The sequence below is a fragment of the Diplotaxodon limnothrissa genome, linkage group LG16, assembly GCF_057381915.1.
Source record: "Diplotaxodon limnothrissa isolate DT_005_m linkage group LG16, D_limnothrissa_male_GT1.1, whole genome shotgun sequence".
Lineage (NCBI taxonomy): Eukaryota > Metazoa > Chordata > Actinopteri > Cichliformes > Cichlidae > Diplotaxodon > Diplotaxodon limnothrissa.
The window spans coordinates 16,436,482-16,462,579 of NC_140611.1; the positions used below are offsets into that span (position 1 = coordinate 16,436,482).

Sequence of the window (26,098 nt, forward strand, 5' to 3'; positions counted from 1 at the left end):
ATCATAGATAAGACACATTGATATTATTCAGCTCGGTATAATGAGCTTTATTGGGATTCACCACTATGCCTCTGATCGCCCTTTGTGATAGTGCAATAAATTATTCCCTCTGATTCTCTACCTCTAATAAACAATTTGGATGAATGTCTGTGCAGACAATTTGAAAGCATTAATTTTCATTAGCCCAATCAAGCTGTTCCTGGTAACACCTGTGGCAATAAGACAAAGAGAGGAATTGTATTCACACATTAACCTTTGTTTTTCTTTTTTATTAGGCATTTTTCTTTTTTGCAAGCACTGCCATTTTTGATATGAGCTAGTAATTTTTTTTTTGTATTTGTTTTATTGGTAAGCAATGTGTCATTGAACAACTTGACCATCCCAGACACCCATTGCTCCCCTGATGGAGAAGGCTACCAGTGTCCTTATGGCTTCAAATGTATGGACCTGAAAGAACTGGGTCTGAGCCGACAGGAGCTCGGTTATAGTGGATTCAATGAACTAGGTATGCGCTACACAATGATTCCTTCAAACGTACACAGATAAAGAAATATTTATTATCGTGTATTTTTATTTGTTTAAACAATATATACAATTTTACAACTTAAATTTCTTACGGAGGCCAAAAAATACACACTGTAATGAAAATTATAATTCTATACTGAGTAACTTCAGCACATGTTACTAAACATTTAACTAGAAAATTTCACCTTCAAGGCTTCCATATATTTGATCAAGACCTGTGGAAAAGATGACCTTGTTTTGTCTATTCTACATAGCTCAAAAAATATTTAAAAAATACACTTTGAAAACACATCAGCCCTCCAGGTAAAAACAAAAATCATGCTAGTTATCAGATAGGGCCTGGGTAATCTGCTAGGGACGAAAGGATGAGACATAGTTTGGTGGAAATGAAAGTTATAAACCTACAGATCGGCTGAATCCAAAAATAAAATGAAAAAAATGATGCTGTACACTAGTCCATTTTGCTGAAATTTCATTTCAGCAATTCAAAATGTTATTCAGTTGTTTGTTAGGAACAAGTTAGTCACATGACAAAGTCTTGACTCTCACCAAGAGGAAATATACAGAGTGTTTTAAGAAGAATCATCCAATTTCAAAAGGCTATATTTTTTTAAGGCAATGCACATAAAATCTTGCAATAATTTTTGAAATGCATGGCTGAATATTAAGTTTTCCATGAGAAACGCACGTAATGGCTGGGTAATTAAAGCCCTTTAAAATCGGATGATTCTTTTTGATACACCTTGTATGTTTGAATGGTAATAGTTTAACTGGGGAACTCAACCTTTGATGACAGTTGTCAGCTACTTGTTTCCAATCTAACACTGATTAATTTGTGCAGAGAAGAATATTATATACCTCAGAAAAATAAAAAAAAGAGAATGTTCACTCTACTTTTTCAAACACTACAATAACTTGAAATAGTGTTTCTCCATAAAATCATCTTTGGCTAAGACTTAAAAGAACAGACAGTTCCTTTGCAAAGAGCATGTTAATCAGAAAAACAGCAAAGATTAAATTTTTCCTTGGCCTGCTGACATAATTTATGTTAATTAGAGGCATCAAAGATGAGTTGATTGGGTTTGAGTCTGGCAAACAGAATTTCCCGTCTTGTCATTATAACAAAGAGAACTATGAGGACTCTGTGAGCTGTCAGAGTAAACACTCATTATAGGTAAAAAGAGAAACTCAAACTGTTATCTTTTTAAATGGCTTAGTCTTCGGGGGAAACATAATAATTGGTGTGCGGTTCACAGACATCGACATGTTAAGCGAAAGACAGATGCTGACGTTTGTTTCTTCAGAAATCAGCTTCTCATCTGACTGCTTCTTTCTGACTCTTGTGTGTTTTTGCTCAGGCACGAGTATCTTCACTGTGTATGAAGCTGCGTCGCAGGAAGGCTGGGTGTTCCTCATGTACAGAGCCATTGACAGTTTCCCTCGCTGGCGCTCCTACTTCTACTTTATAACTCTGATTTTCTTCTTGGCGTGGCTTGTCAAGGTTAGAGCTTGGCTCTCTCTGCTGCACTTTTCATGATAATTTCTGGAGATTGTTGAACACCGAAAGGTTAATTGACATAACCTAATAGTTCACCTACAAACATGATGATTTACCCTTTTTAGTAGAATGTCCTCTGGCTAATGAGAGAATTAATGTCACGACAGCGAAAGGAAATCAAGCAATGGGCTTGCACTTGGTCATTGACTTTGAATAGCCTGAGCGCTCTTACTCTATCGTTGTCCTCTTTTTTTTTTTCTTTTTACAGAATGTCTTCATTGCAGTCATCATTGAGACATTTGCTGAGATTCGAGTCCAGTTTCAGCAGATGTGGGGGTCAAGGAGCAGTACCACCTCTACTGCTACAACACAGGTACAACTGCTACAGAACCAAGCTAAAAGAATAGAGCCATAAAACTGACAAATTGTATGTCTCATACATTTTGACTTGGTTGAATTGGTGCCTACAATTGATCTTTTTAAAACCTGTACACGTTGGTAATCAAGTGCATCAAATTCAGATGACTAGAACACAAACACATTTTGACACTATATAGATTTTCCACAGTGTATTGTGATCCATAAATGCCTTCAGAAATCGAAAGAAATGACTCCTTAATAGACCTTAGTGTATGTAGGCTCATATGTAAAAAATATTCAGATAAAAATAATATTTAAAAAAAAGACAAGACATTTATGTGGCCATGTGACAAGTTGGCTCTCAGTAGCAGGAAAGGTTTACTCTATGAACTTGGTTGTTGACTGTGTGAAATGTTTCTTGCTTTTGTTGGGCCTTTACTGAATCATTCAGGGGACATAGTGAAAGCTGTGTCCGAATTGGTGGCATCAAGTCGGGCAGGTTCTCGGTGGGCGTTTGGCTCATCCAAGATTATGCATTTTCACAGATTGTGTTTGTTTTATCAGGGAAAAAATCCAATGGTACAGCTAAACACTAAATGCTGTTGCAAATCTGTTACCTCTCTACTCTTTATAGAGTATAGCTTGCAACTTAACATTTTTGAGATATGCGCAGATCACAGTATTCAATGAAGTCACTAATGGTCACATCAGCTGTTTCTAGCAAATGTCATGGTTATGGTGATTCAACATACGTACATTAAAAAAAATATGGCTGTTGTTGTGTGTGTGCTCTTTCCAAGGCCCTTATACTGCATCATACCAGTCTGACAAGAGTGATTGGTGTGAGTAGATCTGTTATTCCAACAAAACCAAGGTCCCAAAAAAGAAATTGTTTTATGCCATGAATATCTGGGGTCACACTCACGAAAACTCAAAAAAGGCAGCTAGACTTTTGAAAAGAGTTTGGAAGAAGATTTCTCCTGTATTGACATGAATGGAAGAGAGTTTGGGAATCTCATCAGCATGTCTTGGGTGTCCCTTTCCAGAGCATACTAAAGGATTGTACCCTTGGGATTTAACATAAAAGCTGAACAGCATGGCTGGAAAGGGGATCTTCTTAACTACCTTGTTCAGCTTTGTTTTGCAGTGTCTATCTCACGCATCCTGTCTGTGTGCTATCTGCTACTTGAAGCGAGGGATCTCTGCCTGAATTTGTCTGCAGCACGTCAGGGAGCTCCTTAGGGTGTCAGTCCTTTGCTTTACAGTGCTTTCTTGACGTTTCTGTGCCAGGCGTCTTTAGATCAACCGTGGTTTGTTTGCCACCAGGTGTATCCAGCGCACTGCTGGCACGAGGCGAGTTGTGTGGCATGCGACAGACATGTTCCAGCCATCTCCATTGGTACAGTTTGTCTGTCCTGCTCTGCAGATTTTCCCTTGAGATGATGTTTAGCTGAAAGCTCTCGGGAGCAGCTCCAATTTCATTTTGAGTATAAACATGATCTTTTAGTTATACAGGAAACAGTCTTGAAAATACTAAGTTTTGTCTGATGGAGCTTCAAAAAGACTTCAGCATGTAAGCTTTTCATAACCTTTGATAATTCTAATGTTGATCTGCTAGGTTCTCAGGTATTATGAGTCTGCAGTTTGTCCACATTATATTTTAAACTCTTTAAAAATATATATAGTTTGGGGGTTCGTCTATAATAGATTTTGATTAATTTCTCTCATTTCTTCTTATCACAACACCACTGCTATGCAATAACCCACAGAAATAATGTTATATAGCAAAATAACTAAAGTTGTATACATTACTTTGTATTGTATTTAATGTATTCATTATGGAGCACTAAGGAATTGACAGCTCCAGAGGCTAAATAGAGGAATAACAAAAAACAAATGTCCTTTAGCAACAATTAAATAATACTTTTTAAAAAACAACTTAGATATGTGAAAGCAAATTGCAAGACTGAACTTAAGAGTTTCTTTGGTCTGATATTTGCTTCTGGAGTTTTCCTTTCACTATTTGCAAATAGTTTTGAAACTATATAGGCATAAACAAGAGAGAGAGAAATTATCAGGAATATTCACAGATGTTAATGCCCCAAGAGCTACTGAGGAACATATAAAAGTGATTTATTTGACAAAATATAATTTGAGGCTCATTCTATAAATGGTTTCTTATTGTGGATTGTGTGTAGCCAACCTCTAATGAATACAGTACAACAATATATAACAAATATGTTATGAATCCATGTGCAAATTTGCATTTGGCAATTGTGTTGATGGTAAAGCTATGAAGCCAGTGTTTGGTTTAGAGTTTAAACATTTGAAATGAATAATCCGAATGATGTCAACCTGACAAGCGTTGAACTGCAGACGTTTTTTCCACTGAGTCCTGAAAACGATTCTTCTTGTAATGTCATGAAAGTAAAACCTCTGCTACTTCACTCATGAATGGAAAACAGGCTAGTGCCACTGGCATACTCCTGTGACCTTGAAAACAATTAGCCTTTCTTGCCATTATCAAAATTAATCATAATCACATCGTCATGCCCCAGTCTTTATCTTAGAGGGGGGAAAACTAATTAGCTGTGGTGTAACACTTAACTGTCAGTCACAGATGATGAAAAGAATATGATCCAGTCTTAAGGTTCCCTGGAGAGAGCAAGGTTGGTATAAGGTGGCCCTGGGAGATACTACCCATTCTATACTCCCTATTTCTTGTCTTTGTTATATTGTCTCCCGATTATTGCAGCTTTTATTAGAGATTAGGATGGAAAGCTTAACTGTGTTGATTAAAAATGGAAAAAAAGGATAAATCAGCCTTTGTTTGACAAGATCAGACTTTAAATTCTATATTCTGATGAGCAGTTATGAAGTGCTGAACTTTAAGCTGAAATATAGTGTAACTTTATCTTGGTTTGTCTTTAGTAGAATAATATCAACTTTCAATTTTTGATATCAATGTTGATATCAGCATGGTTTTTGCTGATATAAAAACAAAACAAAGCTAATGGCATGCTATGGATTTGACATCAGTCTATGTGATTTTAAAATGATGTAGTAGATATCAAAGCTGAAACAGTGTGCAGCAGGTGGGATGGTGGGTATGTAATCACAGAACAGGATGACAAATGATGCAGGCATGTTAAAAATGTTTTATGTGTGAGAAGCCAGCAGCTGCAGATCAGTCCACACGTTTGTGTTTTATGCTCCTCACATCACTTCAGAGAAAATTCATGATACAAAAGGATTTAATCCACCACCTACTGCATGGAATGATTTCAAGGACAGTCAGGCCAAAAACACTATACCAGCTCATTTGCTAAATAAATCATTAATATTCCAGATTAAGTCACATCTGGCGTGTAGAGTTCAAAAGCAGTGTTCTCCTGTTTTCAGATTAGTCAGTTTTGTTTTTTAATTTAATTCTAGCTGCATGTTAGTACATTGTTGGCATTGTGTTGGTCAGTGCTCTGCTTTGGACCAGACCAAAATGTGTATTTCATATAAGCATTTTGGTCACCAGAGGGTGAATACGGAATTTAGTCAACTTTTGACTCTGTTATTTGTTGTTCCTACATGATCACCTAAAGTTTCCCCACCACCAGGCCAAATTTTACTTCATGGCATGTCGCAGCTAATGCATAAATGCCCATAAAATTAACAACATTGCTGCCATATAGTAATTTAACACAATTAATAATAATGTCCAAGTCTGCCAGGCCTTTAAATGTTTCCTGTAGCCTGACTACGAGATTTGTTATGCTACATTCCGCCAACTCTCATTTTTCTCTGTATGTTTGCTTTAGGATCACATAGTTTTCTCCAGCCTAGGCAGCAAATTAATTTTCAGTGAAATTATGGTTTGTGTGTTATTAATTTAGATTTTCTATAAAATTAATTATTTGAAACTGGGATTAGCATCTGCCTGAGTGGCTATAAACACTTGATCTTGCTGTGATACTGATACATGGCAATCACAGTATGTTTGCTGTATATGAGTTATTGTAATGTTTGGCAGCTAACTGAAATAAACACTTTTGGTTGATTCTTAATATCAAGTTAACTCTTTGTTGATATTTCTCATATGTCTAATTTGTTATATTCAAGATTTGGTAGAACTGTTATTAATGAGTGAACCAGCTGTCTTGTGTATTTGAAAGTCTCTGCTCTGATATTTGCTTGTTTTTATTTCCGGTGTTAGGTCCTTAGGCCTGCATACTGTATTTAGTAGCTATCACACTGCATGTGTGGGTTGGTTCTGTGTGTATGCCTTCAGCTTTTTTCTGGCCACAGATGTCTTATGAAGATGTAGCCTAGAGGTTGAAATGTCTGTTGTGTCCAGTGTTTTGAATGGTATGGAGATTTTATGTGTGTGTGTGTGTTCGTTCTTCCACTTACATGCTGTCCTTGTGCCTCAGATGTTCCATGAAGATGCTGCTGGGGGATGGCAGCTTGTTGCTGTGGACGTCAACAAACCACATGGCCGAGCGCCTGCCTGCCTCCAGGTAAACACGTCACACGATTAATATGCTGCTGGTGTAAACTGTTTCTTTTTCCTCTCATATGCACCTGCATAATTCCTATTCTGTCTATTAACAAAAAGCAGATAACTTCATTCTCTTTAACAGCTGCTGTAGACTGATGCAGTATCACATCATTGTTTTTGCATTTGTTTCTTTCTTTAGTGGCTGAACAGTGTCAAACAGTTAAGTGATGGGATTTAAAATGAGGGGAGGCTCATGTTTGATGTGTAATGCTGCGCTAATGATGTCGCTCCAGTGACAGATGGGTTTTAAATGACTTCTACATGATGGACACCACTGGCGTCTCGTGGTTGGTGTGATCCAAATGGTTGGGCTTTAAAGATAAGCTGAAAGCGGCGGGTGTTGTTTGCAGCTGGCCCGCTGTTGATAGCGGCGTGTTGTGGTGTAAAAAGCTGGGCCCTTGCTGTGAAAGACTGCCAATGGAGTCTGCAGCTATGTGAAGGTGGATGGCTGTCAGCACGCCCTAATGGAGTTAAAGCTGCTCTGGAGCTAGGTTTTAAGGACGCATGCACACATAAACAGAGCAAGGAAGAGAGTGCAAATAATAACAGGGAAATTTGAAGAAGGGAAGGAAAGAGAAAATGCGAAATATGCAGTATTCCCATTAAAGCAGCATGTCCCCCAGAGCCTCATCATCGGCTGAAGGAAAGATTTAGATAGAGGGATAACCAGAGGGATAAACACGGCTGACTTCCCTCTGAGCCCTGTGCTGCATTACAAGGAACAATCAAAGACTTCTTCATTTGCCTTATTCACTCGTAACAAATAGCCATTATTGTCATTATGTGATAACAAGATGATCATTTCCAACAGTAGAAAGGCTAATGGAGTGAAAGACAGCAGCATTAGGTCACCTTTATAGCACTGGGTCAAAAAAGACAGCTTCTGTTTTAGTCAGACTGCTGTGTGGATGAATTGCGGGTTAGATTGCATTCGCCTCCAGTAAAACTATGAGCAGATGGGCAGAAAGAATCTGAATCTGGTGAACATTTGCCTCAAAGGCCATGCCTTCTTGTTTGATTGCTTTGCTGTACATAATTCTGGATTTTTGCTTCAACATCATTAACTGCTGATAATAGGATAGGAGAAAGGATTTTTTTCAAGTCATATACCAGAGGATACAGATGCTGTGGGGCCGGCTCCCTGTGAGAGGGAGCAAGCTTCACAGTGAACTGGTAGACGCAAGGCAACTCACACTACCATCACACGGACTGTTGGAAATGGCCTTGAAATTGTGATAGATGAACATCTGTCTCTGATAATCAAAACACAGAAACATAGGATAGGAATGATCCTGATATTACTTTATTAACTTCAACAAAATATATTTCATATTAAGGCCAGTACTAGACAATGCATGTATTATAACAATAAAGTTTTAAAAGGAAAAGCATATGTTAGCTAAATATTTAGTATATATTACTATGAGATTTCAGATCCTACCGTCAAAATAGCCTAGATGATTTTTATGTTTCCATGGTAACAATCAGTGACATGTGTTTACCAATGATACCATCTGACAAAAGCTGAGGAAAATCTGCCTTGCAGATAGACTTGAGTGCAAGCAAGGAAAATAAGATTTTGTTTAAATAACCTGCTGAAACTTTTGTTTTAGTTTGTTTGTTCAGTTGAGATTCTTATTTTTTTTAAGCTGGTATGTAAATGTTTTAGCCTGCTTGTGCATTCAGTGTGTCAAATGTGAGGCAAATAATGATTAAGTATTAGCTGAATACTTGTGACTGATTTTGACATGTATTGTACAGTGCTAATCTCAAAAGTCTTCCATTGTTTTCTGGTGCCAGTCAGACACTGACAGCAGTTTGTGGCATATAAAGCCATCAAAGCACTCAGAAAATGTTTTCATGTTTTCATGTTGTCAAAAGCACTGCAAGATCTAACCCAGCTCTTCAAACCAAACCCGAAAGGCCTAATCAGAGATCACAAAGAAGGATTTTAAGTAAGGAAATATGTTACAGGTTTCACAGATTAGTTGTTAAAAGAAGTTAATCTCATCTAAAATGCGTTGTACACAAAATATTCACCAGTATTGACTTGAAGAATTAGTCTTTTATTTTTAAAGGACTTTAATTTAAACTGTCTCCTAATTTATCGGAACAGGCCAGTTCATAATGTGCTTTGACTTCGAATGAGAAAGCATAATAAAGACAAACAACACACTGTTCATTATTAAATCGTGATATTTCCCACTGCAAATGGTACTTCAGACTTAGAATTTCCTTAAGGTATTGCAATTTTTAGATATTGTTATATTTAAATAAAAGAAATGTACCTGAAGATCACTGTAAAATGAGTTTAAATAGGAAAGACATGGGATTGATTGCATTGACAGTTAGTGTAGCTGCACCTGTGTATCTGTGCATCCATGTGTCGTGGGCAGTTGTACACAGTAGTTATGTATGTATGTAAATGTGATTTAAAAAAACCCCACACATTTCTCTTCTCTGATGTAATGGTTGGTGTGAGAAGGCATGCCATATTACACCAGTATCAGATTATTGATGGATGCACCTTGCACGCTTTCTTTAAAGCCTTGCCAAACACTGTATTTCTTTGCTTTTTCATCCATATCAGAAGGGAACAGTGTTAGCTGACTTGACAGGTAGAGTGAAGACAGGTAGTGGAGATCCAGCCTGCAGGGCCATCTGTGAGTGCTGGGGAAGTGAAGTGTGAGTTTCTGTTCTGCTCTATCTGGCTCCAGAGTAATTGGCCGTCAAATGATTAAAATGTTTCAGCGCTGGCAGGTGGGTGCTTTCTGCAGATAGGAGACCCGTGTGCATCCTGTCTTTGTCTGCTGCCGGCTCACCTATTACCGTCGGAATGTCTTTGAAACTACGTGCAAGTGTCCGGTCAGGCCTCTGCGTCTTCGACAGGCAGCCCGGCGATCTGCCTGCAGACGTCTGCGTATTTGTTCGTGTGCGTGTGTGTCAATCTGGATCTGTCTTGGTCCAATCTGGCTGCAGCAGTTGGAGATAGCACATAATTGATTAACCACCTGCTCTTTTTGGAGACGGGGAGGAAATGGCAGCTTCCTCTCCTGAGGGGCTACAAACAAAAATAGCCCTCTAAGCAGGGAGCACCTTCACTTTCCTCGTCCACTCTAACAGCTGTTTTTCTAATGTTTTTATTATCTCATTTTTAACTAATGCTGTCTTACAGCAGTATAGTCTTAATCAAAGTTTTGACAACATATGGCATCCTGGTTGTCATTTTTGTTGAATTAGAATATTCTGTTCTTTTTGCTTTCGGACGGTAAAAACTTTACATTTGCATATTTGTGCTCATGAAATCTACCAACAGTCATTTTCATATACATATTTGCATGTTTCTCTTTGCTATTGCATTAAAAGCATATTTTTATGTTTAGACATTATAATCAGCAGTAGAGTTCAGAATTAAGGCCTGTGAGAACAAAAGACATGCACGAGTGCTCCTGTGAGTTTTTAGTAGTGCCTGTAGGAGCCATCTTACATTCAGAAGGTCTCTCTTTGCTATATTTTAATCACACAGACTGCTTGGACAGTATTTATTTAAGGGTTTTCAGTCGGAGACCGGTGGAGGTTAATGAAGCATTCTGTTCCTTTCCCCATAGATTTGGTCTGCTAATTAGCCCCTGATGCTCCACCGTGCCATAATTATACCGCAGATTGGTGCTTTGGCTGCTATAGGCAAAATAAAGAGAAATACTCACTGCAGATATATACTATTGGAGTCAATAATTAAAAGAGCTTCAAATGACCACTTAGGGAAAGTGGAAAAGCAATAATGAATGTTCAGGTCTTCTAGTAATCCAGCAAAGTCATGTGTTTAATTTTGCGTTGTCTCTTTGCCAATGAGCAGTTGCTGTTCCTCACTCCTCATCTGCAGAGCTAAATGCAGTGTGATGGATAAACCACTAGCTTACTGAGCAAAAGGAGGATCTTTTTGACCTCTCTCTCCCTAAAGCCAGAGGTTATTGATTCTCTTGAGCTCCCTATTTGTCCCTGCCCTTTGTCTTCTGGATCTTCTCAGTGACACCACTCGTATGCTTTTAGGCAGCCACACAAACACAAAGATCTACAATGTGTGAAGGTTAAGGTCAGTTTGACTCTGCATGGAAGGAGAAAGAGGGTACAAAGAAGGGAAATTAGATGAGGAGAACACAGGATGCAGAAAAGAAAGACATAGCAAGGTAGGTAGTGCATATGTGTGTGATGTGAAATGGATCATCTGCAAGAAGAAAGTGAACAACATGTGACTGTTCCTGTGAGATCAGCTCTGAATGTAATTGTTCTTTCAGTCTAGTCAGGAGCACAGTGATATATTTTCTGAAATTAGATACACCACACAGTCCTATTCTAGGACTAAGACACGGAATGGACGCAGAGGTGGCAAAGCCAGCAGATATTAAAGGGAGAAAGGGAGACCATCATGTTTTATTAAGACCCTTTTTCCAGCCAGAGACATGAGTCAGCCTGCTGTAGTCAAGGCCGTAATAAGTCAAGGGGCACCCACTTAACTTGATCCACAGCCCAGTAAGACTTTATGCACCCACTCCTTCAGCCAAAAGCTTTGAATTGCAATAACTCTGTGTTGATATCTTAATTTGACAGTAGGCTTCTGAATTACGATGTTTGGTTTGCATATTTTATTCATTTATTTTTTTTAATTCGGTTGGAATAAAAAAGCCTTAAGAGAACTCTTTGTCAAGTATAGAGACTTAAAAAATAACTCAAGCAAAACAGTCTGTAATCCCACTCAAGTTCTTCTTAATCTCAGTAAACAGGAGAGAAAACTGTAGCAGCAGTAGGTGCCAGAACATGGCCCAGTCTGTTGGTGACAATTCCTGTGTGACTACTGCTTTTCCCTGCCAGCTATGTGCACATGTGCTACACTCCTCTCATGTACCAGCGGAAAGAGCATTTGTCCTCCTTGGCAGTCTGAGGGAACAGACAGAAGACGAGGAAGCAGCCAGTCTGCGTCTCTTTGTTGATTGTGTTACAGTTGCAGGCCCTGGAAAATTTCCAGATATTATGGATATTTTCCCATCATTCAGAGGATCGGTCTCTTTACTTACAGCGGCTTGTGTCGCTACATCTCTTATATGAGGACAGCTGAATGTTGTCTCAGCTCTTTGGTGAGATTATGGTTTATTCTTCACTGACCAGAGCCTTTAGTGAGAGTGAGAATTTGCTTCACTGTTCAGATTGACTTAGCACTAAGGAACAAAAGTGCACAAGTCAAGTAACGAGAAGTCTTCACAAAAAGAGAAATAGATGTTCATTACCTATTCCTTTGTATTTTTTTCAATTGCACTTTTAATTTTACCAGAGAAAAACACACACTGAGTGCTCTTTTTCCCTAGATACCAATTTGCATGCCAGTCGAAATGATCTTTTCTCCACAACGCTATTTGCATGTATAATTTCCATCATGGACAATCTGTTGCAGTCTAGAACATAAGAGCTGAGTACACGCTGCATGTCGGAGGTATGCTGTGCTATGTATTGGAAATTAAAGTTTGCTTCACTCACGGAGAAAATTGTGCTATTATTCACTGGAAAAAAGACAAAATCGCAACTTAATGTGTAGCTGCTTGCAACACTTGAATTCATCATCGCTCTCTCTCTCTCTCTCTCTGTCATTAGTAACTTTTCTTCAGGAAGCAGTTGCTAGTAAATGTGAGGTGGACATTACATTTCAAATATGTGGATGCTTATATATAGTTTAGTATCTGTATATTGTCATGTCATAGATTTGGGAGAAAACAAGAAATTGATTAAAATGTTCTATTCTATTTCAGCAATCATCAACTTCATATATTCGTGTGTGTGTGTGTGTGTGTGTGTGTGTGTGTGTGTGTGTGTGTGTGTATCTGCGCGCACGCATGATTGTGCCTGTGTGCAATGAGCACCTGGTATTTCAAAGAATCAGCCAGAGGCAGCTCGAATAAATAGCATCCATCAAACAAGTGGCAAAGGATTTCAGAGACATACAAGCTGAGGAACATCAAACAGCAGGGGAGAGCCTTCTTGTACTGCAGTTGATGCTCTTAAATTGATTCTGACATCTTGAGGCCATACAGGGTGTGCCAGTGTCATCAGCTGCATTAGGGAAACTCAGCCATTTTGCCTTTGGAACAACATGGAGAGTGTTATACGGTGAATTGCTCTGCATGTTTAGGCAATTTGGCGCAAATGGCAGCGTGAGGGCAAGATCAAAAGGTTGTTTTGTGGCAGACGTGAATGGTTACAGGGCTGTATCTCCATATGACAGATGTTCGAAGTAGACACTGCTCTCCAGGTTTTCTTAGAGATGTGATTCCCAAAAGCTGACAGAGAATATGGGCAAAGTCAGGACCTTAAGAAAATTGACTTTCATACACACAAGCATGTACTTTCTGCTCTCTGTCAGTATGCCTCTGTCTTGCTTCTTCACACACACACACACACACACACACACACACACACACACACACACGCACAGATCCATTCAGCCAAAACACCCATGGGGGAGAACGTCTGGTTGCTGGAAATGTCAAACTGCTTTGTCACGTCCAATCTCAGTCAGGGAGCTTAAGCACTGTGTGTCTAGAGTGGGCGTGTGTAAGTTCGACACAAAAACACCCATCCTCAAGGCTATGAGCTCTGTTAGCCTAGCCAGTAAGTTGAGTTTTCAAAAGTAGGAAGAATTTTACAACAAACATGAAGTGAAAAAAGAAAAAGATTTGTGAAAGATTTGGCTGACTATACTGGCAGTTTCATAGCTCTGTATATGACTGGGTCTTATGCAAATGACATCATCTTAAAGAGCACCTTAACACCAGCTGAAGATCTTGTTTTTGCTGACATCCAGTGGTTTAAGTTTTCATCCACCTGCCGTGATGTAAAAGTTAGGGTGCTGTTGCTTGACCAGTCGAGTGAATTTTTGATCACATCCAACCCAGCATGCATGATACGGGAATCGCACTAGAAAGTTTCAACCAGAGAGGGCAGCCAAACACTCCTTTGTTAGCCTGGATTTAAAGCCCAAGTTTATTTTAAGCTGTCAGAAACTTAGGGATATTACTAACTTAGTATTGCCTCTTCGTATTTAAGACGAAGGAAAGTGAACTCAGTAGAATTTAGACATATGTCTAACCGATTTATACCCACAATTGCCCTTGAACCTGTGTGCTTAACCTCAAAACTGCTCCTTTTAACCCCTCCCTTTTTAACCCTCTTTAATTGCAATGCAGCCCTGCTGGTTAACAGTCTGCTGCTTTTTAGTTTGCTTTATTAGGAAGCTAAAGGTATTTGGTTAAGGTTAGAAAAAGCCAGAAGTAAAAGAAAACAATATAGACATATAGGAGACAGAATACTGGCAATGATCAAGGTGTGCTACCAGTGCCATTGCTCCTGACAGAAGTCTGTTTTTGTACTGTAAGAGATTTTTGTCAGGTAAACATAAGTGTGGTAAAACAGCATGCAATACATCATGTAATATACGTGTCATTCAGTAGCTTGGTTGGGTAAGTTTATCTAATAATTCCTCACTTGTTTTCAAAGCAAACTGACTGCAGATCTGGATTTCTAGACTTTTGAGTTTGTACTGTAAGTGTCCTTGTGTGTAGGAGGGTGAATGGCAGGGGGCCCGTTTTCCTGGGGCGAATTTGATCTTTCCAGCAATGTTGCAAACGATCTTCATCTGTCTTAAAGTCTTCCTCTCACTTTTCACTTTTTCAGTCCTTCCTATTGCTAATCTCACATGCAAGTCTTTTTTTAGGGTGAGTCGTTCTACCCACTCACATGCTGTTCATCCTGCCATATACAATATGTGCAGTTTAGGGCTGTGATCACATCTGTCGCATTGTTTCCAAAAGAATGCGTCATTACCACATTTTTCTGAAAGAGCAGTCTGTGTCTCGGATCACTGTGGGTCAGTTTCTTCACATTCTCGTATTCCGTGATTATTTTCATCATGTGATGTTATCGGAGGCTTTCAAAGCCTCTGCTTTTTTCAGGGTAAACGGCGTACACTTATTGCTCCCTTTTTCTTGTTTTTGCCTGTCTGAATGCACACTGATTCTGATGTCTGGAACAATGTTTCTCATAGTATTTAACGAAACCCCCTTAATTGCTTTTAAATTTCATGTAGGACTTTTTGCTTTTCTGTACTCTGTATATGTACATACACATGCCCAATGCATTCCAGGTGGGCACTTAAAACTAAATTGCTATTGTCTTGTTCTAAATTTAAATACCTGATGTCCATCATACAGGGTGTTGAAAAGGTATTGGCCAATTTCTTACTTTTTGCATATTTGTCACACTTAAATTAGACGATTTATTAAAGGGGAAAGAAGCTCTCCAACCCTACCTGGCCCTATGTAAAAAAGTAACTCCCCCCTCTTCTTAAATCACGACTTAACATTCATTAGCAACATGTCTGGAAAGCTGAGTTCACTTTCACTAGCCACACCCAGGTCCGATTACCGCTGAACCCTAAAAGAGACTATCCGCCCATTAGTTCATGCCCTGAAGCTCAAGCACAATTGAGTTATGCAGCAGGACAACGATCCAAAACGCAAACTTCCTCCATAGTGATGTAAAAGACTCATTGCCAGTTATTGCAAATACTTGATTGCAGTTCTTACAGCCAAGGGTGGCACTACCAGTTATTAGGTTTACAGTTGTGGTCAAAAGTTTACATACACTTGTAAAGAATAGAATATAATGGCTCTACCGAGTGTCCCGTTATTTCTAAAACTCTGATTTTTCTCTGATAGAGTGATTGGAACAGATACTTCTTTGTCACAAAAAACATTCATGAAGTTTGGTTCTTTAATGACTTTATTATGGGTTAACATAAAAAAGTGATCACATTTGCTGGGTCAAAAATATACATACAGCAACATGAATTAGCAATTTTGGTGACTTAGAAAGTTGTCAGTGAACTGAGCTTCATAGCATGGCCTCTTAACTTCTTGCGAGTGATTATGAGTGACTACAGTTGGTGACTTCTCTTAGGCCAATTAAATAGGGCTCATTGGATACAAACGCCCACAAACGCTACAATGGGAAAGTCAAAGTAGCTCAGCATGGATCTGAAAAAGAGAATTTTTGACTTGAACAAGTCAGGAAAGTCACTTGGGGCCATTTCAAAGCAGCTGCATGTCCCAAGAGCAACAGTGCAAACAATCGTTTGTAAGTATAACGTGCATGGCACTGTTTCATCACTGCCAAGATCAGGAAGAAAACGCAAGCTGCTGCTGAGAGAAAATTGGTCAGGAGGGTGAAGAGTCAACCAAGAATCACCAAAAAGCAGATGTGCCAAGAATTAGAAGCTGCTGAAACACAGGTGTCATTGTCCACAGTCAAACGTGTTTTGCATCTCCATGGACTGAGAGGCTGCTGTGCAAGAAGGAAGCCCTTGCTCCAAAAGCGGCACCTTAAGGCTCAACTGAAGTTTGCTGCTGATTACATGGACAAAGATAAGACCTTCTGGAGGAAAGTTCTGTGGTCAGACAAAACAAAAATCGAGCTTTTTGGCCACAATGCCCAGCAATATGTTTGGAGGAGAAAAGGTGAGGCCTTCAACCCCAAGAACACCGTGCCTACAATCAAGCATGGTGGTGGGAGTATTATGCTGTGGGGCTGTTTTGCTGCCAATGGAACTGGTGATTTACAGAGAGTAAATGGGATAATGAAGAAGGAGGATTACCTTCACATTCTTCAACATAACCTAAAATCATCAGCACGAAGGTTGGGTCTTGGGCGCAGTTGGGTGTTCCAACAGGACAATGACCCCAAACACACATCAAAAGTGGTAAAGGAATGGCTAAATCAGGCTAGAATAAGGGTTTTAGAATGGCCTTCCCAAAGTCCTGACTTAAACCCCATTGAAAACATGTGGACAATGCTGAAGAAACAAGTCCATGTCAGAAAGCCATCAAATTTGACTGAACTGCACCAATTCTGTCAAGAGGAGTGGTCAAAGATTCAACCAGAAGCTTGTGGATGGCTACCAAAAGCGCCTAATTGAAGTGAAAATGGCTAAGGGACATGTAACCAAATATTAGCACTGCTGTATGTATATTTTTGACCCAGCAGATGTGATCACTTTTTTCTGTTAACCCATAATAAAGTCATTAAAGAACCAAACTTCATGAATGTTTTTTGTGACAAAGAAGTATCTGTTCCAATCACTCTATCAGAGAAAAATCAGAGTTTTAGAAATAACGGGACACTCGGTAGAGCCATTATATTCTATTCTTTACAAGTGTATGTAAACTTTTGACAACAACTGTAGGTGCGACCGGCCATCTGCTGCAACCGGTTGCAGCAGATGACCCCGCCCCTCCCTCAGCCTGGTTCTGCCGGAGGTTTCTTCCTGTTAAAAGGGAGTTTTTCCTTCCCACTGTCGCCAAAGTGCTTGCTCATAGGGGGTCATATGATTGTTGGGTTTTTCTCTGTATCTATTATTGTGCGATCTACTGTACAATATAAAGCGCCTTGAGGCGACTTTTGTTGTGATTTGGCGCTATATAAATAAATAGAATTGATTTGAATTGAATTGAAATTGAATTGAATTATTATTTCACACAAAGCCATGTAGATTTGGATAGCTTTTTTCCCCTTGAGAAATGAAATCATTACTTCAATATTACACAAAGATAACTTATGCTGGTTATCTTTGTGTAATATTAAATTTTATTTGATGATCAGAAACATTTAAGTGTGACAAACTTGTAAAAGAAAAAAACAAAACAAAACAAGAAACCAGGAAGGGGGCCACACTTTTCACAGCACTATATCTCCTTTAGTGTGTGTTCTATCAAACCCTTTGTTTTTTTACTGCAGTTGGAGCTATATCCAGCTGTTTAAATTGAAAGTATATTTTTGTGTTATCTTTTGTCTGTGCTTGTTCATTAAAATCTCAGATAAACACAAACTCTAGCTGAGCAAGTCACAATTGCAGATCTCTTATCGAACACCATGCAATACATTTTTTGTTTTCTCAGTCAAAGCAAGTGGGGTTTTTCTGTGGTGTTTTTGTTTCCACTGACAGAGATTGTCCAAATTATCAATCAATCTGTCAAAGTCTGAACAGATTGGACTGACACAGTCAACTACTGTCCAACATGCTGAATTGAGGGAAGCGTTCCAGACTAACTCGCTGCCAGCTAATGGTCTAAATACTAATTGTCTCCTGTGTCTATTTGAGTAAAAGAAAACAAAAGCATTCCTGCTATTCTACTTCAATTACCTTTCTGCTTTTCACACAGCAAATGATGCGGTCATCTGTGTTCCACATGTTCATCTTAAGCATGGTTGCCGTGGATGTCATCGTTGCTGCTAGCAACTATTATAAAGGCGAGAATTACCGCAGACACTATGACGAGTTTTACCTGGCAGAGGTGAGATTTATTTATCTATCTGTCTGTCTATCTATATATATATATATATATATATATATATATATATATATATGAATGCAAATCTATGACAACTTTTATTATTAATTTTAATTAAACGCAGAGTATTCTGTTTTAAGATTAAACAGCTTTAAGGTAATTCTTGTTTTTTTGTTTTTTTAATTTCATCGTTTTAGAATATACACAAGTGTGATACTGTGTGTCCTTCAGGTTGGTTTGATGTCATCTGTATGCAGGTGACATCACACCAGCAATGACGATAAGGATTGTGCCCACTATCCCAGTCACTTCACACCTCACTCTCTTATACAGCTGGATGGAGGAGATAAGAAAAGGGAAAACCCACACAAAATATTGCCTTCTGTCTCCTTCCCTTCATATCATGCAGACACCCATCTGCAGATTTGTTCTAATCTGTGTGAAGGATTTGAAGGGTATATAGGAACGAGGCATTCGGTTTAGAGAAATGCATGTTTTACAGAATGTCTCAGATCCTTTGCATGGTAGTCCAGTGTTTTACTATTGCTGTCAGCTCGACTAGAAGATACAGATTTAAAATAAAAAAGAAGAAAAAAAAAACATATTCTGCTGTTAAAGGATCTGGGTACTAAAGTGACCTGTCTGTAGTCCTGGTCTGTCATCCTCTGAAAGCATGAAGAGAAACACACACAAAAATATTTTTGCTTAAAAAAAAAAGCACAACAATCAGCCTCCTTTTGTTTCAAATACTTTTTGAAACAGGCAAAGTACTGATGTAATATAGTGGTAAACATCTCACTGTCCTACATTTTTTGAGCTGTCTATGTTTCTGTTGGATGTTTTTGGTTGGACACATCCTCTCTACTTCTTAGTAATAGGATTGTATTATTTTAGACAATTTCATCATCAATATTTCTTTTTATATTAAAAATTTGTTATATATCAGCATGCTTTGCGACAGTGCATTGTAGCCATAAATAGAAGTTCATCCACAGAATATTATAGTATATGCCCTCCTGAAAGATGTCAAATGCAAAAAGGGATTTTCCCCCTTCTGTCCTAGGTTGCATTTACTGTGCTGTTTGACCTAGAAGCTCTTCTGAAGATCTGGTGTCTAGGCTTCACTGGCTACATCAGCTCCTCTTTGCACAAGTTTGAATCTCTGCTGGTGGTGGGAACCACTCTGCACATCTACCCTGACCTCTACCATTCCCAGTTTACCTACTTTCAGGTATGGTTGCACAACTACATGCATAAACATTTTCATGTATTTTGATTGAGAAAGCATGATTCCGTACACATTTATCAGTCCCATGAAGAACAGATGCTGTGAATCGTTTTGTAACTTTCCCGTGATCATGCAAATAAACCATATCACTAGTCTCTGTTCTTCCATACATTTAAAGTTATTTCATGTTTTGCTGTGACAATAATGATTCCAAATATATCAGGAGAGTGTCTTTATCAATTCTGGGATTGGAGGAGCCCTCAAACATCACATGTCGGGTTTACGCTCCGCAACATTTTTTGGACTCTACTTAAAAAAATGTTGTTGGTGTGAAAAATGTTAATAATATCAGAATACAAAAACGTGCAGAAGAGTTCAACTCTATATGTAATTGCCAATAGAACAAAGACACAGTATCCGATGTTTAAACTGAGAACATGCTTATTTTAAATTGAAGCCAGGAAAAATGTTTTAAAAGAAGTGGAGGCAACAACAGACAGGAGAAGAAATCTGCACCGAGGGCCAGGGCTGAAAGCCAATCCTAAATGGCCGTCTCGAGGATCTTCGGGCCCTTGGGCTGCATTGCATTAAAAACAGACGTGTAATCGCTGCACAGGCTGAGGAACCACTGTTAATGTTGTTTCTGCACCCACAATATGTTAAAACTCTTCTATGTAAAGAAAAAAAAACATATACAAACAAAAGATCCCAAAATGGCAAGTAATTGGTTTCCTCAGTAACCCATTGCTTTTGGAGTGCTGCTAAAAGAGTATGTGATGCAACACAGTAGCAAACAGGCCCATGTCCCAGGCTTTTTTAGTCAAATAAAAAAGAAATGTCCATTTCATCATCTGATTTGTTGTCATCAGTGATTTTCAAAACATTGCCTTTTACTTAAGTCTTAAGACGTAAACATTTAAAGTTAATCCAAAGCCAATTCAAAGTATATCTTTAATCAGTCTGAGGATCTGAGGTAAAATTACAATTTACAGTTGTGATCTGACTGGACCCCTGAATCCATGAATCCATCCACACAATCTGCAACTAGATCCATATATATTTGGACACAACTTTGATTTTTTTACCTGTTTACTGAAACATATTCCAATTATAGTTATATAATGGACATGGACATAATGTGTAGACTTTCAGCTTTCATTTAATGGTATCCACATTCAAATTGGGTGAAGGGTTTAAGGGTTTCAGCTCCTTAACATGTGCCACCCTCTTTTTAAAGAGACCAAAAGTAATTGGATGATGACTCAAAGGCTGTTTCATGGGCAGTGTAGGCACTTACTTTGTTATGTCATTGTCAATGAAGCAGTCAAAAGGCCTACAGTTGATTTGAGGTGTGGTGCTTGCATTTGGAAGATTTTTCTGTGAACAGACAACATGTGGTCAAGGAACTCTCCATAAAGGTGAAACAAGCCATCCTTTAACTGCAAAAACAGAAAAAAACCCATTCTAGGAGTGGTACATCCTGATAAAGAAAGAAAGCACTGGTGAACTCGGCATCACAAAAAGACCTGAACATCCCAGGACGAAACCTAGGAGTTTATTAAAGCAAAGAAGTGGAATATTCTTGAATGGCCAAGTTAATCACCTGATATTAACTGACGCGAGCATGCATTTTTCACTTGTTGAAGACTAAACTTCGGACAGAAAGGCCCACAAACAAACAGCAACTGAAAGCCGCTGCAGTAAAGGCCTGGCAGAGCATTAAAAAGGTAGGAAACCGAGCCTCTGGTGATGACCATGAGTTCGAGACTTCAGGCTGTCATTGCCAGCAAAGAGTTTTCAACCAAGTATTAGAAATGAACATTTTATTTTCAGTTATTTAATTTGGCCAATTAATTCTGAGCCCCTGAAATGAAGGGATTGTATTAAAAAGTTCATCACATTTTTATTCTTTCTTTTTGTTCAGTCCACTGAATAAAAGGTGAAAGCCTGCACTTGAACTCGTCTGAGTTGTTTCATTTAAAATTCATTGTGGTAATTTAAAGATGCCTAAACATATTTAGGGACCTAACTGTATTTTCTGATGACTAAAATTTCTTTACCCCAGAACCTTGTTGGGTTCGAATCCACCACTTGGCTGGTGCCTTTCTGTGTGGAGTTGGCATGTTCTATCCGTGCTTGTGTGGGTTCTCTCCGGGTACTTGGGCTTCCTCCCACAGTCCAAAGACATTCAGTTAGTAGGATAAGGTTAATTGGTGATTCGAAATTGCCCATAGGTGTGAAAGTGAGTGTGAATGGTTGGCTGTCTCTTTGTGTTAGCCCTGCAACAGACTGGCGACCTGTCCAGGTTGTACCCTGGATAAAATGAGTTTAGTATTAAGTTTTTATGTTCCTTAGTTCCCAGTATTGTGTAGATATCTGATGTTTTCAGGGATATTTTCAGTGAAAAGTTACATTCTGGTTATTTATTGGTATTTTGTAGGGATCGGTTATGTGACTTTTGCATATGAGCCAAACAGCTGGGATGTTATTCTGTTGATAGAAGCAACAGTGTATTATGCCTTTGGCCTCACTTTTGTAGAGGTGCTAGTTGTAGTGCTCCATGCTTTTTTTTTTCTCTACAAATTCTGTGTTGTCCTTGAATGCTTGTGTGGGTGTGATCTTACATCCTCCAAAATGGTTTGCACATTTTTTTTTCTTTTTTGCATTCCAGTGTTCAGGCCAGAAAAACAAATGGCCCATGAGGGAAGGTGCCTTGTTGCTCTAACAAAGCCTTTAAGTATTGTATCGGACCAAATTTGAACCGATTGACCTTGATCTAGTAACTATGACAGAGCTCTAAGGATGATCTAACAGGAAGAGGCTTCTCGATGGGTTTTTAATGAGCCTTGACCAAACAATCTGCCCGCTGACTCTCTCACAATAGCTGCCATTCCCACATGTGCAAGGCTTTCAATTCGAGACCTGGAAATATAGAGATTAGCTGTGGCTGAACAGTTGAAAGCTACAGTTCACTTGATATTTGTTACACTGTTATATGAGTTTTTCCAAAATGAACATTGTATTTATTTTAATTCTGTTAAGTGTGATTGAATTTATGTGTATGGAAAAAATGCTGTCAGTGGTTGTACACAATGTTTTCACCATTTTTTTCTAATGCAATTACTTCATCCTTTTAACTAATAAGTATTTTTTTTTAGAGAATCTTTAATTTAAGTGCATTGATTCTGCCTCACTCATTGATCACTCTTACTTTTCATCTTTTTCCAAGCAGGTTGCACTTTAAGAAGATGACATTTTTTTCATGAGCAATTCATTTAAATTTTCTGGGCTCAAATCAGGTCACTAGAAGAAACTAGCCAAAGCAGTTTTTGTATTCTCTTTTTTATTTAGCTCTGTCTAACGGAGCATTTGAAAAGCTTCATTCTTTAGGTTCCTGCTTATTGTAAAACTTTGACACACACACACACACACACACACACACACACACACACACACACACACACACACACACACACACACACAAACATGCACAAAGGTCCATTCAGACAAAACAGCCCATATAAATAGGCCAGAAGAATGGACACTTCCCATCTGTGTGCGTTATTAATTTATTTATTGAGAGAGGCAGGAAGCGGTATAATTGTTCAGTGTTTCTTGTAAGAGTCCACTGCTCAAATTAAGATCATTGGTATTTATTATTATTATTAATATGGCTTTAAATGCTTACTTGGGTAGCTTTGATATCTTTGACAGTGACAGTATGGCACATCACACAGTTTAGTTTCGTGTTAAGAATTGCATTGGCTTGCATGAAGCTGAATTCAGAAGCTCAAGCACCAACCCAGCTGGAAAATGATTCTCTGGGTGTCATTTATTGTTAATTATCAGTGTCAGATACACTTTATTATTTGGCATACAAGAACAAGGTTTTGATTAAGTCAACATCATCTTGTCGCCAGACCAAGCTGCTTTTTTGCTAATGTCACGTCTGGTTTTAAGGAATGGAGATTTGTTTCAGTCTGAATTTGAATTGCCATAATGGCAATACCTCAATGTACCTAATATGAATTCTGAGAATAAAAACAAGACAGCAGCAGCTTTGTTGTTTGAAGAAGCGCGGAGGGGGGGACTTTTGCTGGTAATTGCCTTGTATCCTCTGTGGATTTACCCTTGTTTGCTTTGTCCTTAGCCTCAAATTATTAATTTATTTTAAAATAGACAGTTGCTATCATGGTATGTGAAGAGTGGAACATACTTTGTATCACTTCTGCTGTGAGTGTTATTACTGTCTTTATTTTTATTTTTTACTCGAGGCTTCCTTTTAGAACAGTATCCTATGTTTGTCTTTTTTATTTTGTTGTATATCTAGGATATAGGGGAGAGCTGTTTATTTGGCCTAGTATGGGATTCTGAAGAAAAGCCTGTGGTCGAAGGCTTTGCAGAGAGGAGCTCGATCAATAGCTACTCTCTGATCCAAGCCTGACAAAGATGCATTACCTTTTGGAATTGTTGTCACCACAGGCAATTTAGGGACTAATCCCACTGACAGACCACAGTATCACCTCACTGTTACCACTGGATCAAGTTGAATGCTCTCACTTTTAAAATCAATATGTAATCCATGTGCTGCTATGTTTGCTTTTTATAACCATGATATGTATTTTAAATTCTCCCTAAAACCTAAATTATAAACTTTATGAAAAGGGGGGCACAGAAAGCAACCTGATGGTAATGATGTCTTTTTCTTTCCCTTAGGTGCTACGTGTGGTGCGCTTGATTAAGATTTCCCCAGCTCTGGAAGACTTTGTCTATAAGATATTCGGACCAGGTAAAAAATTAGGCAGCCTGGTGGTGTTCACAGCCAGCCTTCTCATCGTAATGTCTGCTATCAGCTTGCAAATGTTCTGCTTTGTGGAGGAGCTGGACCGTTTCACCACCTTCCCCAGGGTAAGCAACCTTGAAGCTTATGTATATTTATAGAGCCAAGATTGTCTTGTCTGTGGGTTTGTGGTCATTCTTAATTCCTTAGACATCTTCAGTAACCATGATTTATTTGAAGAGACTGTTTAGTAGGCTGCCATCAAGAGTTAAAATTCAGTTTTTCTTTTGTCAGCTTTGTCTCAGCATAATATTCTTAAGTTCTTAAGAAATTAAGAAAAAGCAGTGCTGCTTGCATTTCCATTGCACTGCAGCCTCTCTATTGTGTGTGCTACACTCTGCAACCTTTTCAAAATTGCCCAAGGTTGTGTTTTAATAACATACATCTTGTATCCAGAAGAGGGGACCTGTGGGGTGGAAAGGAATAGTTTCTTCTCAGGCAAACATGCAGTGCAATTTAAATTGAACTATTCGGGTACATAAACTACACCAAAAGGAATTTTTTTTTTTATGAGCAGCACCAATAAGGAGATCTCATGCATCCAGTGGGGAGGCCCTGCAGATGCTGATAATGGGTAGCATGACAGGTCGACAGATGTGGCATCTCCTTTGATTTTTAAGTGCTCGCAAGCTTCTCTCTCTCATTAGCAACGTCTTTCCATCTCCTATTTTTTCCTTCTCTCCTTTCCAACGTTTCTCTGATCCTAGGCACAGCGGGATATGAAGGGCTGCTCATGAACAGATGCCACTTGTTTGCTGTGTTTCCCCTTCTCTCTCTTACTTTCCCTCTTCTGTTTCACACACTCACATAGATGCATCCAGTCACGTCATACTTAATCATGTTTGGCTGTCTTCCCTATGGGCAGACCTGTTGTTGGGTTTTGTCTTTATGTGCAGTGACTGGGACATTGTAGCAGGTGGGAGGGGCAGAGGCGGTTGGGGTGGGCGGGGGTGTGGGGCCAGCTGGGTGCGTGCTGTCTGAAGGAGAAAGGGTAAGAAGAAAGTGCAGGCGTGCCATTTGACTCCAGGGGCTGTCGTGTCGCAGCTGGCTGTTCCCTACACCTTCATCTGACCTCTCTCAAGTGCATGAGAGGGCAGGAGACCAGAGGAGAGGGGAAAAAAGGAAAAAGCTGTCTCCTCGCTTTTTCTGCATTGCTTATGTTTGGAAATCTTAGTCACACGGTTGTGAAAGATGGTCAGAAGGGGATATGTGCATTAGCTGTGTGATTTGCTCACCAGTGAAAGGGAATCTTTCAAATGCCAAATGTCTTTCTCGGTTTGATTTCCTTCCTTTTTGCTTTTGTCTTTCTTTCCCGCTCTGGGCTGCTTTCACTTTAGTTGGCTTCTCTGGCCTTCAGTCTCGCTCACTTGCTTTTACCCTGTGCTTCCCTCCCTTCAGGCATTCATGTCCATGTTCCAGATTCTAACACAGGAGGGCTGGATAGATGTCATGGACCAGACGCTGGTGGCTGTAGGTCATATGTGGGCTCCAGTTGTAGCCATTTACTTCATCCTCTACCATCTGTTTGCCACCCTGGTGAGGAAGAAATGATGCTGCATGAAATGTAAAGTTAATTAAATAGACTGTTGGAATTGTGTTTTAGTACATTGTAAATTGACAATAGAAATCTATATTAAAACTCTGTATTCTGTGTTTTTCTCTGTTAAAAACTAGTTAGAAGTTTAAAGTGACAAAAGGATACATG

General features: G+C 39.0%; 1 protein-coding gene across 4 annotated transcripts in view; it reads left to right on the top strand.

Moving 5' to 3' along the window:
- The window catches only part of nalcn (sodium leak channel, non-selective), a 65,800-nt gene that overhangs the window by 10,842 nt on the left and 28,860 nt on the right, over positions 1–26,098 (top strand). For all 4 annotated transcript variants that reach the window (XM_085373890.1, XM_085373891.1, XM_085373892.1 and 1 more), the window contains 8 exons: positions 354–505; positions 1,884–2,026; positions 2,292–2,396; positions 6,808–6,894; positions 18,197–18,328; positions 19,389–19,556; positions 24,270–24,461; positions 25,792–25,929. In XM_085373890.1, the coding sequence (XP_085230016.1) occupies positions 354–505; positions 1,884–2,026; positions 2,292–2,396; positions 6,808–6,894; positions 18,197–18,328; positions 19,389–19,556; positions 24,270–24,461; positions 25,792–25,929 (1,117 nt within the window). The remainder of the gene's footprint in view (positions 1–353; positions 506–1,883; positions 2,027–2,291; positions 2,397–6,807; positions 6,895–18,196; positions 18,329–19,388; positions 19,557–24,269; positions 24,462–25,791; positions 25,930–26,098) is intronic.